General features: G+C 47.9%; 1 protein-coding gene across 1 annotated transcript; it reads right to left on the minus strand.

Annotated features, from left to right (window-relative positions):
- Positions 1-5726: 5726 nt before the first annotated feature.
- Positions 5727-6203, minus strand: LOC136463347 (uncharacterized). The gene has a single exon (XM_066462351.1). It carries the CDS (start codon positions 6201-6203, stop codon positions 5727-5729), a length of 477 nt encoding a protein of 158 aa, XP_066318448.1.
- Between the last annotated feature and the right edge of the window lie 11498 nt (positions 6204-17701).

Raw genomic sequence — 17701 nt, forward strand, 5'->3', positions numbered from 1 at the left:
CGTTTCTTAGAGACATGGCATCATTATTTGTGGCCTAAAGAATTTGTTATTCATTCTGATCATGAATCGCTTAAGTATCTTCGCTCTCAAAATAATCTGAATCATAGGCATGCTAAATGGGTTGAATTTATTGAATCTTTTCCTTATATTATCAAACACAAGAAATGAAAGGATAATGTGATTGCTGATGCTTTGTCTAGAAGATATACATTGCTGTCCCGGCTTGATTGTTGGATTTTTTGTCTTCAATCAATAAAAGAACAAGATGCGCTTGATCCTGATTTGAAGGATGTGTTGCTTAATTGTAGAGAGGGACATACATGGAATAAGTTTATAATCAATGATGGGTTTTTATTTAGAGCTAACTGCCCTATGCATTCTAGTTGGTTCCGTTCGTCTTTATTTGTTATAGGAGGCACATGGAGGCGGATTGATGGGACATTTTGGTGCCAAGAAGACGGAGGAGGTGTTGTCCACACACTTCTTTTGGCCAAGGATGAGGCGAGATGTAGAGCGGTACGTGGCTCGGTGTGCCACATGTCAAAAAGCTAAGTCGATGTTGAACCCACATGGTTTGTATATGCCTCTTCCTGTTCCTTCTACTCCTTGGGCTGATATATCTATGGCTTTTGTGTTAGGTTTGCTAAGGACTAAGAGGGGGAGGGATAGCATTTTTGTGGTGGCTGATCATTTTTCTAAGATGGCACATTTTATTCCTTGTCATAAGAGCGACGATGCTATTCATATTATTGACCTTTTCTTTCAAGAAATCGTTCGCTTGCATGGTATGCCTTCTACTATTGTTTCAGACCGCGACGCAAAATTCTTGAGTTATTTTTGGCGCATGTTGTGGAATAAATTGGGGACCAAGCTGCTGTTTTCTACAACATGTCATCCCCAAACTGATGGGCAAACTAAGGTTGTGAATCAAACATTGTCCACCATGTTGAGAGCAATTTTGAAGCGCAATTTGAAGATATGGGAAGAGTGCTTGCCGCATGTGGAGTTTGCATATAACAGGGCGGAACATTCCACCACCAAGGTAAGTCCTTTTCAGGTAGTGTATGGTTTTAACCCCCATGCTCCTATTGATCTTTTGCCTTTACCTACCACTAAGAGAATACATAGTGATGCTAGAGAGCGTGCTGATTTTATTCGTAACTTGCACGAAACAACTAAAGCAAATATTGAAAGAATGAATGAAAAGTATAGAATTGCTGGTAGTAAAGGTAGAAAAGAGATTAAACTTAAACCGGGTGATTTGGTTTGGTTATATTTGAGAAAAGATAGATTTCATGAGCTGCATAAGTCTAAATTAATGCCAAGAGCAGCTGGTCCTTATAAGATAATTGAGAAAATAAATGATAATTCCTACAAACTTGAGTTGCCACCCGAGTTCGGGGTTAGTCCCACCTTTAACATTGCATATTTGAAACCTTATTTGGGAGAACAAGATGAGCTTGAGTCGAGGATGACTCCATTTCAAGAGGGGGAGGATGATGAGGACATCACTCCTTCGGATGTACCCACTGATCCTTCAACCGTCATACAATGTCCAATGACCTGGGCTCGAATACGTTAACTCAATTTAGAGGTGAGCTCGTTCTTAAGCAATCCTTTTTATACTTTTGAGAATAGACTACTACCTAATGATGTTATCTTGCTTAGGAACATTGGAGAGGGTCATGAAGGACTTAGAGGACGTGGTGGAGGCAAAGAAAGGATGTCCAACAGGAACCGGAGGCCCGGTCTAACATGATTCCGAGTCTGCCTCGGCCTCCAGGACCAGTCTGTCTTAAACTGGTCACCCAGGACGCATCTGGACTCCGTTTTGAATGATCTATATATGGATGGAAAGCTAATTTGATAAGGAAGCCAATACAAATGGTTTCACATCAAAAGATATTCGGAATCAATAGGAATCGTGGTCACAAATTAGCATCCAGAATCTACCAGGGTGCTACGACACCGTCTTTTGGTCCGTTGGACCATGCATCATGTTTGGGCCCATTAGGGGCGCATCCAGGGGTCTTGCATGACCCTAGAGTCTTCATAAACAATTGCCGCCCCTCCATTAGGGTTTGGGTTTTGCTTAGATTATTCTGTCAAGAGCTGTTTTATCGTTCATCGGTTTATGAGACCCCAACTTCGTGAGATTAATTATTCATCTGCAATTTGGTTGTGTTCTTTCTTGTTCTTGCTTGTGTTCTTCATTGCATAGGCAGGGATTAGCCTTCTTGGTGAGGTCAACCTGGTCCATGACTTGATTGATAACTAGAGGAGCTGTGGTGCTAAGATTGCAGGGTTCGATCTTTCGATCTCTGAAGCCGGATCGGTGTGTCATTCTCCGCCACAACGATAGTTACCTCTACCTGATGGAAGATTAGGATCCTCGTCCCCATTAGGATAGATATGCTCATATCAGCCCTGAGTGAGGCCTGACCCCCTGCCATTGCTAGGGTCGGGTGTTACTCAAGATCGAGGAGTTGATAGCGAAATTGATAAGAGAAAGCGTGCGTAAATTAAGGGTAAAAGCGACGTAGCTATTCGATGTTCTAGGCATTGATGAAGACTTTGCTGTCGATGGTCCTGAGCTTGTAGGTGCCTGGTCAGAGCACCTCCACAATGATATACGGTCCCTCCCATGGTGGAGAGAGCTTGTGGCGGTTCTTGTTGCTTTGGATGAGGTAGAGCACTAGGTCCTCGAAGTTGAAGGCCCAACCCCACACTCGACGGTTGTGGTATCGGTGCAACGCTTGCTGGTACTTGGCCGAGCAGAGGAGGGCAATGTCGCGTGCTTCATCTAGCTAGTCCATGGCATCCTTGAGGGACACCTCAGCTCCCTATTCGTCATACGCCCTGATCCTTGGTGCTCCATAGTCGAGGTCGGTCGAGAGGACAGCTTCGGAACCGTAGACCATGAAGAATGTCATGTAGCCGATGGCCCGATTGGGGTCATCCTTAGGCTCAAGAGCACCATAGGAAGCTCCACGACCCATTGTCTGCCAAACTTGTTCAACCGATTGAAGATCCTAGGTTTGAGGCCTTGTAGGACCATGCCATTCGCGTGCTTGACCTGCCCATTTGTGCAGGGGTGCGCTACGGCGGCCCAATCGACATGGATGTGGTATTCATCATAGAATAAAGAGGAACTTCTTCCTGGTGAACTATGTGCCGTTGTTCATGATAATGGAGTTTGGGACTCTAAAGCAATGGACGATGTCAAGGAAGAACAGCACGGCTTGCTCAGATTTTATCGCAGAGATCGGTTGAGCCTCTATCCACTTTGTGAACTTATCTATGGCAACAAGCAAGTGCGTGTAGCCCTCGGGCGCCCTCTTTAGAGGACTAACTAGGTCACGCCCCTAGACTATGTATGGCCACATGATGGGGATCGTTTGGAGTGCTTGGGCCGGTAGGTGGGTCTGCTGAGCATAGTATTGACACCCTTCGTAGGTGCGTACAATCTGTTCAGCATCGGCGATTGCGGTCAGCCTGTAGAAGCCTTATCGAAATGTGTTTCTGACTAGGGTCCTATGCGCGGCATGGTGCCTGTAGACCCCACCATGGATATCACTCAGCAATTGTTTCCCTTGTTCGATGGGGATGTAGCGCTATAGGATCCTGGTGTGGCTTCGCCTATAGAGCTCGCCCTTAATAAGGACAAAGGACTTGAAGCGACACGTGAGCCACCAAGCCTATATTTTGTTAGTTGACAGCACATCACAGAGGAGGTAGTCGAGGTAAGGCATCCTCTAGTCGGTCAGAGGGTTAGGCTCTGTCACTGGATCCTCCTCAAGCTCCATGACTTCAGGGTCAGATGGGGCTGGAGGATAGTTAGCCCCCGAGCCCAGGGTGGGTGGCGCATCACCGGTCTATTCTGGCTCCTCATAGCAGACCGAGGGCTTGTACTGATCGCTGGTGAAGGCACCCATTGGCACTGGCTCTCGTTCGGCCGCCGTTTTCACCAGCGCATCGGCCGCCTCATTGAGATGCCTTGGGATGTGATTGAGCCCGAGACCATTGAACTTGTCCTCCAACTGGCAGACTTCTCAGCAATATGTAGCCATCTTGGTGTTATGGCAGCTTGATTCCTTCATGACTTGGTAAATGACTAGCTAGGAGTCACCCCGGACGTCGAGCCATCAGATACCCAACTCGATGGCGATGCGTAGGCCATTGATGAGCGCCTCATACTCGGCCACATTGTTGGAGGAGGGGAAATGGATGCAAACCATGTATCTCATGTGTACCCCAAGGGGTGAAACAAAGACCAGCCCTGTGTCGGTGCCATTCTTCATCAGCAATCCATCGAAGTACATCGTCTAGTACTCTTGGTCGATGACTACTAGCGATATTTGGACCTCGGTCCATTCTACAACAAAATCAGCCAGCACCTAGGACTTGATGGCCGTCCGAGGGGCATATGAAATGCCTTGACCCATCAGCTCAAGTACCCACTTCGTGATTCTTCCTATGGCATCCTGGTTTTGGACGACCTCACTGAGAGGGAAGGACATCATGACTATTACTAGATGTGACTCGAAGTAGTGATGCAACTTCCTCTTGGCGATAAGGACGGCGTATAGGAGTTTCTAGATTTGGGGGTAGCGAGTCTTAGAATCAAACAAGACCTCGCTAATGAAGTACATGGGACGCGGTACTTTGAGGGTGTGTCCCTCTTCTTTTTGCTCTACTACCAGGGTAGCGCTGACCACTTGCATGGTGGCAGCGATGTAGAGCAGAAGTGGTTCCCCAATGGTTGGAGGGACCAAGATTAGGGCCTTCGTTAGGAGCTGCTTGATCGTGTCAAGTGTCTCCTAGGCCTTGAGCGTCCATTTGAAATGGTTGGCCTTCTTTAGAAGCCAATAGAGGGGGGACCTCATTCACCAAGACGCGAGATAAAGCGGCTGAGCACGGCGAGACACCCTGTAACTCGTTGTACCACCTTTATGATCTTCTCCGGGTTGGCTTCGATGCCACGCTCGGAGATGATAAAACCCAGCAGCATACCCCTTGGGACCCCAAAAACACACTTCTTGGGGTTGAGTTTAATGCCGTTTGCTTGGAGTTTCACGAAGGTCTACTCTAGGTCGGCTACGACCTGGTTAGCCCATTTGGACTTGACCACGATGTCATCTATGTAGGCCTCAACGGTCCGCCCGATGAGATCCCTAAAACACTTGAGCATGCAGCGTTGGTAGGTAGCCCCCATGTTTTCAGACCGAATGGTATTGTGATGTAGTAGAATGATCCGAATGGGGTGATGAAAGATGTCACAAGTTGATCAGACTCTTTCGCCATGATTTGATGGTACCTAGAGTACGCATCAAGGAAGCAAAGGGTTTCACACCCTGAGGTCGAGTCGACTACTTGGTCTATGCATGGCAAAGGAAATGGATCCTTTAGACATACCTTGTTGAGACTCATGTTGTCAACACACATTCTCTATTTCCCACTCTTTTTTATACAAGAACGGGATTGGCTAACCACTCAGGGTGGTACACTTCCTTATTGAACCCGACCGCCAAAAGCTTTGCAATCTCTTCATCGATGGCCCTGCGTTTCTCCTCGTTGAAGCAATGTAGGCACTGCTTTATCGGCTTGGAGCCTAGCCTGATCTTCAAGGCATGCTCGGTGACTTCTCTTGGAATGCCTGGCATGTCCGAGGGTCTCCATGCAAAGATGTCTCTATTGGCATGAAGGAAATCGACAAACACGCTTTCCTATTCAGAGGGAAGCGTGGTGCCAATGCGCACCACTTTGCCCTTGGAGCTGCTAGGGTCTATGAGGACCTCCTTGGCGCCCTCTATAGGCTTGAAATACCCCATCGACTGCTTGGGGTTAGGTGTTTCTTCAACGATCTCCTCCCTTATGGCCGCAAGCTCTTTAGAGGTGACAATTGCTGCGACGTGTTCATAGCACTCGACCTCACACTCATAGGCGTGCTGGAAGAAGGTGCCGATAGTGATGACCCGGCATGGACCCGACATCTTTAACTTTAGATAGGTGTAGTTGGGGACGGCCATGAATTTCACATAGCTTGGACGTTCGAGGATGGCGTGGTAGGTTCCGTGGAACACGACCACTTTGAAGGTAAGGATCTCCATCCTATAATTTGTCGAATCCCCAAAGGTGACGGGCAGATCGATCTTCCCAAGTGGCACGGCCTGCTTTCCTGGCACAATGTCGTGGAAAGGCATCCTAGTCGGTCAGATGCATGCTCGGTCGATGCCAATGGTGTCGAGCATTTTAGCATACATGATGTTGAGCCCGCTACCTCCATCCATCAGCACCTTGGTGAGCTGCTTCGTGCCAATGATTGGGTCGACCACGAGTGGATATCTTTCTAGCTATGGGACGCTTTCTAAGTGGTCGGTCTGATCAAAGGTTATGGTGGACTCCAACCATCAAAGGAAGGTAGGCGTAGCTAGCTCAGCCGTATAGACCTTGCAGTGCACAAGCTTCTAGCAGCGCTTGGACTCGTAGGCCACCAACCCTCCAAAGATCATGAGGTAGCCATCTAGCATCGGAAAGCCGTCGTCCTTTCCCTTGGTGTCATCTATGGTCAGCTTGGGCTCCTTCCTATGCTCCCCCTTGTTGGAGGCTCTAGACAAGAACTGCTTCATGAGGATGCAGTCCTTGTATAGGTGCTTGATGGGAAAGCATGGTTCGGGCATGGCCCTTCGAGCAGCTTCTCGAAGTGGTCCGGGGTACCCTCGATGGGCTTCCGACACCCCTTGCGGTTGGCGATGGCCACGAGCAAGCCCTCGTGCTGCTGCTTGTTCTTCTTGTTGTTGGGATGGTTGGAGGCGCCTTCGCCGACGTCCACGTCCTGCTTTGCCTTGCCTTTGAGGCGGTCGAAAATCGCCCCGACCGCCTCTTCGCCCGAGGCATGGCTAGTGACAATGTCGAGGAGCTCCTTAGTGGTTTGCAAGCCCTTACGTCCTAGCTTGTGAACCAAGGACTCATAGGTGGTCCTAGATAGGAAAGCTCCTATGACATCGGCATCGGCGATGTTGGGCAGCTCGTTGCATTGTCGGGAGAAGCACTGGATGTACCAATGAAAAGTTTCTCTAAACTTCTATTAGTAGTTTTTGAGATTCCATGGGTTCCCAGGATGTGCATATGTGCCCTGGAAGGTTCCCATGAAGATCTCTTTTAGGTCTGCCCAACTTTGGATTTAGTTGGGCGGAAGGTGTTCCAACCATGTTCGTGCCGAATTAGTCAGGAACAATGGAAGGTTGCGGATAATGAAATCGTCATTATCAGCTCCACCCGCTTGGCAAGCAAGCTGATAATCCTTGAGCCATAGTCTGGTGTTCATTTTCCATAGTATTTTGGGATGTTGGTCAGCGGTCGGTACCACGGTGGGAAGACGGCGTTGAGGATGTGTCGGCCAAAGGCCTAAGGTCCTAGCAAGTTGGGGCTCAGGCTTCGGTTGTTGCCGCTATCATAGCATTCACCATGATAAGGGTGGTAGCTATGGCTAGCCTCCTTCCTCGCATCACCATGGGTACACCTGCGGGCGTCAAGGGCGTCATGCGCGTCATGGTGGAGGCCGAGATGCTCATGCACCAGGACCATGGCGTGCGACCTATCACCTCACTGCGCCTGGTGGACTAACACATCCCTATTGGGCTGCTTTGTTGCAACGCCGCACGCTCGAGTAGTGTGTGAATCTCATGATGGGCCCAATAATCCTTGGGTATCATGGGCCCCGAAAGCCCCCGGAGCAAGGCCACTGCAGCAGCGATGTTCTGGCTTGCTCGGGTGAAGTACGGGAGGGCTTCATCGTCCTTGATGATCCTCTAGTTCATGTCATGGGCCACGGCACACGCACACCCACTGTCTCTATGGCACTTGATCTCTCGCTCGAGCTCCACATGTTCCTACTTGAGCTAGAGTCATGCTTCCTTGAGCTCTTGGTGTCGAGCCTTTAGCTGCTATACCTCATCGTCGAAGCCATTTATTGGGGTAGTCTCTCCCTCATGGATGCTTTCAATGTATCCCTTGGGGGTACCTACCATGAAACATTCATGAGAGGGGTGATGGCTGCCCTTGCTAGAGTTAGAGTTAGAGGGTGACTCCGATTCTCCTATGAGGAGGTCGTGGAAAGATTCCACGACATATTCGGTCATACCCATGAACTCATCGTTTGTAGGGGATGGGGATGTACGCTGCACCACAAGGTGGCCAACGGTCTCTGCAGCATTGTGCAGACCAAACGGGAGCATTGTTGGGGCACTTCGGATAAGGTATTTCGAGGAGAGTGGCTCTCCTCCAGCAAGCTAGGTCATGATGTTTGTGAACGAGAATGTGAGGCGGCCTAGGTCCTCCTAGGACACCCAGGGTCCTAGGAAGGCGCCAAGCTAGCGCTCTAACCTCTCGTAATTGAAGCCGAGGAGTTGGTCACTCCCAGGGGCGCGAGCCTCTAGCACGTGTAGCTGTAGCTCCTCAAGCGCCTCAGCGATCGCTTCGAGGTCGACGGAGCAGAGAGGTTGGACGGCGATGGGAGCCTGCACCAACTATCCCTCCACCGTGACAATGAAGTCAAGGTTCCCAAAGCACACGTGCACTCCTAGGACCCAGCTGACACCATGACTAGCCATCCAAGGCCTAATGCGGACATCAAGACATGCAAAAAGCCCCTACCTGGTGCGCCAACTATCAGTGTTTTTGGACCACCGATGAGTAATTTTGTATTTGTGCGTCTGGCTCGGATAGTGTGCTCAGAGGACACAATGGTTTATACTAGTTCAGAATGTCCCTATGTCTAGTTTGCTGCTGCTCATGTTATCGGCACTTGGTTTGTAGTAGGGGTTACAAATACGCAAGAGAGGGAAAGGATCCCAAGCCTCTAGTAAAAGCAGTGAATGGGTGCTGAGAGCTTGATCGCTGCTCAGACATGTGCTTGTGTCATGCTCTTATGCTTTTATCTTGTGGTTTGGTCTCGTGCAGATCTGGATCCCCCTTCATGGGGTGCCCTACTTCCCCTTTTATAGGCAAAGGGAAAGCACGGGTTACAATGGAGAAAAAGGAGAAGGACGAGAGAGAGAGAAGAAGGCTTCCAAGATTGTCGAGTCCTTCTTCTTCATGCGGGTCCCACCGATCCTGTAGATGTCAACAGGGACGGCTCCACGTTGTGGCCCTATTTGTCACTAGCGCCATGCGCAGGCGTCATCTACCGATCTTGGCGTTCCATTTCATCCCGGTGGATGTCGTGGTGAACTGACGCGCCTATCAATGTTCATACAAGGGTTAGGAAGAACATCACCGGCATGCCCAATGCTATTCTTGATGTGAACCCTCAAGTATGGCCCATCATGGCCATGGGTTACATCGAGGAGTGCCAGTCTCTTCCCTGGAGTCAGAGTTTTGACCTAGGCACATACGCTTGGACCTAGAGTGGTTGGCGACGGTATGGGTCCCCGTTGGGCGAGACGGAGCCCGTGGCCTTTGGGTCAGGTGAGATGTAGCATGAACCCAATGGGTTGGGTGAGACAGAGCCCATGGCCTTGGGGTCAGGAGAGATGGAGCGTGAACCCAAGGGGTCGGGCGAGATGGAACCCGTGGCCTTGGGGTCGGGTGAGACAGAGCATGAACCTAAGGGATTGGGCAAGATGGAGCCCATGGCCTTGGGGTCAGATGAGATGGAGCCTGCGGCCTTGGGCGAGACCCCCGCGGCCTCGAGGTTGGGCGAGACGGAAACCGCGTCCTTAGGGTCGATCTAGACAAAGCCCGTACCCAAGGGGTCGGGCGAGACAGAGCACGAACCTAAGGGGTTGGGTGAGACCTTTTAATATGTCTTGCTCCATCCAAGGAAGTCAGCGTGGGTGCTAACTTCCTTGCTTTGGGTATCTCTAATATCGATACCTGACAATGTGTTGCTACTCACTAAGAGCTCTCAAACTTACTACACTAAAGAGCTCCACTAGATGAACTTAAGCTACAAAGCAAGTTCTCAATTCTAGCTACATTAAAGAGCTTGCTACAACTAGTTTGTGGGAATGTAAATGAGTGAGTAGGGTGATTATACCGCTATGTAGAGTGAACCAATCACAAGATGAATACCAATTCAATCACTAAGAGAATACCAAAGGGCAAGAGATAATCAATTTTTCTCCCGAGGTTCGCGTGCTTGCCGGCACGCTAGTCCTCGTTGTGTCAACCGACACTTGGTGGTTCAGTGGCTAAGAGGTGTTGCACAAACCTCATCCACACAATTAGACACCGCAAAGCCATACAACATCTAGCAGAACTGCCCGAAATAATGCACTTACAGAGGCGCTTGTCTTCCACAGACACTAAGCACCCCGAGAGTGAGCTATGTCAGGCAGGTTTCATCGAGCACACCCCAAGGGAGAGCCTAAATAATCCACATTTTCCCCAAGGATCTAATAATGAGAACGAGTTATAATACTTAGTCCATTTAATACATCCAGAGTTCTTAGAAATGTATTATTACATTACCAAATTTAGAGTGCGGAATATTAAATAGTGGAATGAAACTACACATCTATCGATAAGAAATAAGGATCCGTCTGTGCCCACTAGAAGAATCATTTACACAATGGCTACTCCTCAAGCATTACCCACAATAGGGGTAAATAAACCCTGAGTATACAATATACTCGCAAGACTTATCTGACTAGTGAGAATACTTTCCCGATTTCAAGGGATATGATAAGCTTTATGGTTTGCTGGGTTTCTTTTTGCAGAAAGCAATGCTAATAGTGAATCCTTATTTATGTTACTATTAGCAGTCATGATTAATTCATTATCTAGCCATTCTATGTAAGCACAAGTCCTACTTTCAAGCAAAGGTTGAGCAATCAGATCCATTTCATCATCTTTCATCTTTTAGTTCTTACTACGGTGCTAGACCATAGACAAGCCATACCAGATTGCCCAGCGATTCGCGAATAAATGTGCCCAGATGGGCACCCCAAAAACACACGCCCCACTTGTACCCCAGGAACAAGCAGGACCAACCCACCACTCTCCTATCATGGGGTCTAGGTCCCCATCCAAACTTGAACTCCAAGCCCCCGCTCCTGAGTCCTAGACTCAGTGCGGTGCTTAGACCTGCACCTTCCCCGCCTCCAATCAGTTGGTCCAGAAAGGGTCGAAACCCACGACAAGAGAGCAACAAGCCCTCCCTACGCCCATACCCAAGTATGTGCTCGGGATAATAAGTCTGTGACTTGTCTAGAACCCAATGCAATGGCCGGTCCTTAACCGACACAAACAGAGAAAAAGTGTAACCAAGCTATGCCCTATTGGCCACAGAACACAACCTCTTACACCCACCAATACCCAAACTGCATCCCTGCCTAGTCTCTATTTTTCCTTTCCACTATTTTATCATGTGTGATCATAATTATCACCTATTGTGAGTAACGACAGGTTACCCACGCTACCGAAATCCTAAGCATAGCAGCTACTCGACCTATACTAGTAGGACTCCTAGGTAAGTATATCTATGCATGTAGTTTTCAAAAAATGCCTGCAACGTAAATGCACATCATATATATATTCAATGATCATTCAAAAATAGGGGTTATGCACCGGGGCTTGCCTTGGGTAGGCGGGGTGTCAACAAAGTCAGCAACAAATGGCTCTAGGGCTTCCTCCTATATGAGAATCTCTTCCTCGTACTCCTCAATGATCTCCTCGAACTCCTATTTGCCCACAGGAACAAACTCTACCAATTCGTTATCTACATGCATTCAATGATGATGCAATACTTGGTAATACGGCAACAGCAACTCTTGAAATAAAATACATCTATTAAGCTATTAAACTAGCTCTACCAACTAAGACACTACGTTACCTATCATTCCCACTAAACAGGTATGAAACATTTCATGTATTAACTTAGCAAAGGAATCCCTATTCTTAATATCGATTTACTCTATCTATGATAAAACAAGGAGTACTAGCTATTCTATTTATCAACCTACTTTAGGGCTACAAAAATTACAGTGACCACATAATAATCTAATGAGCCTACTGTAAAAATTTCATGGCTAAAGCTATCACCAATTTGCCACAAAAAATCCTATAAATATTAAGCTAAATAATACTAAGCTTTCTAAAGTGAATTTATGAATCTATCATTATCATAGCTAACTGTAAACTAACTACACCAACAGATAGATAGCATTTTTGTAAACCTAACAAATTTTGTTTCACTATTTTTGGACACCTACAGAATTTACTATAATTTTACAAAGATCAGCTCAAAACTAAATTGAATAAACATTTATTAATTCACTGGAAAAAGGAAAGCCGAACCCACCCGTTCGGCCCACTGCGCGAGCGGCTCGGCCCACTCCGGCGCCTCACGCGCACGCACACTATGACCCATCAGCGAGGCCTAACACGGACGCGGCCCATCCCCGCGACGACAGCCCGCGACAGGGAGGCCCGCGCGTGCCGATACATTTGCTAAAACGTCATCGCTTTACTACCAAATCCAACCGAGGCCCACAACACTATTCCTTCAGTCAGCTATCTTACAAATACACCCCTCCCCCTTTCCTTCTTTACCATGGCTAGGTCCCTCGGGCACCCATGCGTGCACCGGCACGGCGGTGCTGGCACTGGGCGGTCATGTTGGCCAGACCAGCCCCTCGCCGCCCCCGGTAGCGAGTCGATGCTCACCTAGATGCCAACTCAAAGCGATGGGCGGTGAAGTAGTGAATGGAGATGTTGTCTTGAGTTCCCTCCACGGCAGCGGACCTCTTGCAGTGGTGGCAGTCGTGTTCTCGTGAGACAAGGCACAACCGAAATGATAGGACTAGAGGCTGGGCATCAACAACTCACCCAAAACCTACCCGACGTGATGGCTTGATCGGAGACAGGCCGAGTGAGTCCAGCCATGCATGCACGGCAAACACAGCGACGGCCATGGTGGCGCGACTGCATCAGCGGCGTTGGGCAGGCAGTAGCAGGGCAATTAGGTGCGCATGGGATAGTGGGGAACAAGGCAAAGACACAGTGCCAATGAATTGAATGAAGGTGGACGGTGCGAGGTGAATTGGACGGGCGTTGCCGTGGGTTCTTAAGTTGGCCGACGGCGAAGGAAGCTTCAAATTGGGGCTCGACACCGGCTGGCAGCAGTAGTGGGAGGGCTCAACGCGTAGCTAGGTTCCTACTCAATCCTCTAGCGCACAATTACTTGGATTAGACCGACGCTGTGAGTTGGCCTTGGCGTAGCTCGGTGACGCCGGTGCGGCGCCATTAAACGTAGAGGTGACCAGGGGCGTAGAATGATGCTCGCCATTCAAACAAAATAGGCAAGTGCACACAGGGAAGGTTACACATGCACAAATGAGTCAGCACGGCTCGTGTGGCCGCAGCGCCTTAATTGGCAAGCTGACGACGACACGACCATGTGCTGGTGCAGCGGCTCGGGCGGACACGACGCGAGCGGTGCAGGCGCACGCTGTGTGACGACGCGATGCAGAGAACGTGTGCTTGCTGGCGATGGTGGCTGGGGCCCTAGGATGCCACTGCACCCGAGTGAACGGTGACGATGGTGGTAGAGCAGCCAGGCTGGTCGGCCCCCAGCGTCCCGCCGAGCGTGGCATACACGTGAAGGCGTGCATGAGTTGTGTGCGTGGGTCGCATGCGGTGATGCGGAGCCCGCACGATGGTGCACGTGAGTGCGTGTGTGGACGAGTGGCGATGCCAGGCCGAGGCATGGTGACCGTGCCCAGACACTAAAACCGATGGGTAACGTGTCATGCACGATTTTTAAAGTGCCCCAAAAATCCAACTCGATGCTTCAATTGCTAAACCACCTATTTTATACTTGAGATGGCATGTTGGGCTACTAAAACAAGCCCTAAGACCATACCACTACTTAACCCAATTCTCCTACAAAAATTGCTAAACTTAGCTTCGTCAAAGCGTTTTCCGACAGGAAATTCAACTAAGTCTTGATCGGATTCACGTCGAATTCGATTTCCAAGCTATCCGGTATGCTAGCTAGTGCATTCCTTTCGCAACCTCAAGTATTTCATCGTCACCTACATGACTTGTACTACAAACTTTATTAAAGTTCCTCATATGCATTCTATAGTATTCTTGCTCAATAAAAATTAGTTTAAAACCCTAAGTGATGTAACGCGACATTGAAATGTAACTTTCGTTTCATGTTTTCGTCGATCGTTTTGAGTTATAGGAATTGATTTACACACTATTTTACATACACTATCACATAAACATGATGCCCATGCAGTGTTTTACCAAAAATTTATAGTGTAACACCGAGGGTGTTAGACAGCACGGATACGGATACGTGTATCGGTATCGAAAGGATACGGGTACGTGGATTTGGTAATTTTCTAGAAAACAGGATACGTGGATGTGTTTTACTATTTTTTAATAAATAAATAATAATACAAATTAAAATTGTGAGTCTAAAACTTGTAGGTTTCTGGTTTCACAGGAGATCCTAACCAAAACCCAGAACCCACAGATCCTATGCTAGCATTAGCACTAGCACTCAGCTTGTGCAACAGCAGCACTACCAAATTTGGAGAGGCCATCTACTACATGCAAGCAATGAAGCATGGGCAACACTAATGAAAAGGGGAAGTGGGGAACAAACAAAATTAAGAACTACAGAAGTAGAATAGATCAAGAATGGGGAAGGGGGTGTACATGCAGAAGTAGAGTAGACAGCTTGCTTTGCTATTGAATCAAATCATCCTCTCATCTGCATCCCCTACATCATAGGAGCTGGCCGCCGTCGTGGTGGACTGGTGCGTGCTCCCCTACGTGGCAGCCTATAGGAGGAAGAGAAGTCAATTGATGGCACGAAGGTGGCGGAGGCCCAGCGACGACAGTCGGCAAGTAGTGGTGCATCCCCTGTGCAGGAGGCGGCACACGTGTATGTAGGAGCCTATGCGCGGGGGCAGGGGTGGAGGCTCGTCTCCAGCGAGTGGGACTAGAGGTTCATCGCTGATGGCCTACAAGAGGGGGTGAAGGCTCGTCGCCAGCGACCGGTGAGTAGGGACAACCAGATGAGGCGTCCATGTGCGCATTCGCTGGAGGCGGCGTGACCACGTGAGGTGCGGGCATCGGGGGCTAGGGCATCGGGGACAGAGTGTTTTGTTTGGACTGGGTTGTATCCAATAGACTAATACATATCCAGAAACATACTCAAAATTCATGAAAATAATAAAAAATGGGATGCTTTGCTGATACGTATCGATCGTGTGTCCGCCGGGTATCCATAACGGATACGTATCGGATACGCGATACGCTCCCTCAGCCACATATCCATGTAACATGGACCGCAAGAACCTACCCACAAGTGAGGTAACTCAATGACACGAGCAATCCACTAGAGTTACCTTTCGGCTCTTCACCGGGGAAGGTACAAGACCTTTCACAATCACCGGAGCCGGCCATGAACAATTACCATCTCATGCCAAAGCTCCTCCGCTGCTCCAAGCCGTCTAGGTGGCGGCAACCACCAAGAGAAATAAGAAATCCACAGCCACAATGACCCTCAAGTGCCACTAGATGCAACCACTCAAGCAAATGCACTTGGAATTACTCCCAATCTCACTATGATGATGAATCAATGATGGAGATGAGTGAGAGGTATTTATCTAGGCTCACAAAGATGTTAAGTATGTCAAAGTACCAAAGAAATGCCTTGGAGCTAGCCAAACACTATTTAAAGACGTCCCTAAAAGAATAGAGTTGTTAGGCTTAGCATTAGGCTCACTGCGCACAGACCAGACATGCCGGTCAAGATGACCAAACACTCGCCCCCTACATCCGGTCGTAGGGATGTGTCCACGTGTCCCCACTTTGAATGTCATTCATTGATCTCCAACGGTCAAGTGATCAATCGCCAGCTCAGTTTAGTGACGACCGGACGCCATCGACCTGATGCCGCGCGAAGCCAAGTCCGGTCAACTCTAGTAAGCTCCCAGAGTGGCAAAAAACTGACCGGAGGTGTGAGGTCAACGTCGACTTGACACGCCCCAGTATCTGGTCCTCACACTACTTCTCTGCCTGCGCTCTCGGTGCTGACGTCACAGTACATCACAGCCGACCTGACGCGCGCCCTGCGTGTCCAATTGCGCGTAGCGCCTCCTCTGTAGAAGATGACCGGACACGCAGGTGCAACAAGACCAGCGTCCGATCACTCCTCGGCACACAGGTCGCCTCGACTGCAGCGTCCGGTCATGGACCTTCTTCTCTTTTTATTTTCCTAAGTCCATAACTACTTCATCCTTGCTTCCAACTTGTTAACTACAAAGTGTAGAACTTGCGTGCATATGTGTTAATATTTTTCAAAGCATTTTACAAGGGTCAAAGTTAGCACACTAGGTTCCTAAATGCATATGCAAAAGTCATATCACCTAGTGGCACTCAATAGACTGTTTAGCCAAAGATTTTTTTCTCTTTATAGTACGGCTATCGATCTTATATTACTCACACCCTCTATGGTATCTTGAGTGTAAAACAAAAACCTATCAAATACCTTTGCTTTGATCTTCTCCGTTTTTGTTTTTCTCTTTCTTCTTTTTCAAGTTGAGCTTGATCATCATCAACACATGTCCATCTTCATCTCCATGGACCTCATCTTGCTCAATCACTTGGATTGCACCAACCTAGCTCGTATCATCGCTCATGATAAAGGTTAGTGCTAGGTTTCATCAATTATCCAAAACCAAAGTAGGGCTTTCAACAGGACTAAAGCTGCAATATATCTCATTAGAAGCTCATTAGTCTCTAATTTGGATATCATCAATACACCAAAACCCACGACAGGGGCAAATGCACTTTCAAATTACTTAATTTTAGTATTACTAGTAATGCATTGAAACTATTTAGGGTGCGTTTGCAAGGGTGGCTCAGGCCGGCCTTGCGCTCGTGGGTTGCAGGCTCCCGTGTTTGCGGCCTTGTCCCGCGAGTGAGCCCGGCTCCCAGAAGTCAAATACGCCGCCGTCGCCTGGCCCTGGAGAAACGCCGCTAGGCTTCGTTTCTATGCGGCCAGGCTCGCGCGAGCGCAGCAAGCATGCGGACGGGACATGTCAGTGAGACAGCGGATGCTCGCATGCAGTGAACCAAACGAAATCTCCGAACAGCCAGGCTCTGTGAGTACGATAACCAAACACCGGTCATGTGCATGTGCTCGGCCTAGCAACCTGCAGCCTGGCTGCCCAGGTACACCCTCGCAAACGCACCCTTAATCGTATATCTATAAATAACTTTTAATACTAATTTAATATTATCAATGATACATAAATATTAATTAATTCTAGTATTTTTTATAATTTAGTTTAAACATAATATATTTGTTGTTGCACATTTTTAATACTTTAACTTATTTATTTACTGATGTAAATTATTTTAGATCTTTTATATAATTTATAATGTTATGATCAATATTATATAAATAATGGATTGGTTATTTGCTATACTTCACTATTCGATATTTATTGATAACTATATTTTTATGAGCTATCCTTATTTATGTTATATACTTACTTATTTTACCCACTTGTTTAATAATTTTGTAATTATAAAATCATTTATAAAACAAAATGGCTACTTGTTGCCTACTATTCTTATTTGAATTTCTTTGCTGGACCTATCACTTTTATTAAATATTATTATAATTTAGTTCACTTCGATATTGGAGACTATTGGAAGTGTACTTTGA

The sequence above is a fragment of the Miscanthus floridulus genome, chromosome 1 (assembly GCF_019320115.1).
Source record: "Miscanthus floridulus cultivar M001 chromosome 1, ASM1932011v1, whole genome shotgun sequence".
Lineage (NCBI taxonomy): Eukaryota > Viridiplantae > Streptophyta > Magnoliopsida > Poales > Poaceae > Miscanthus > Miscanthus floridulus.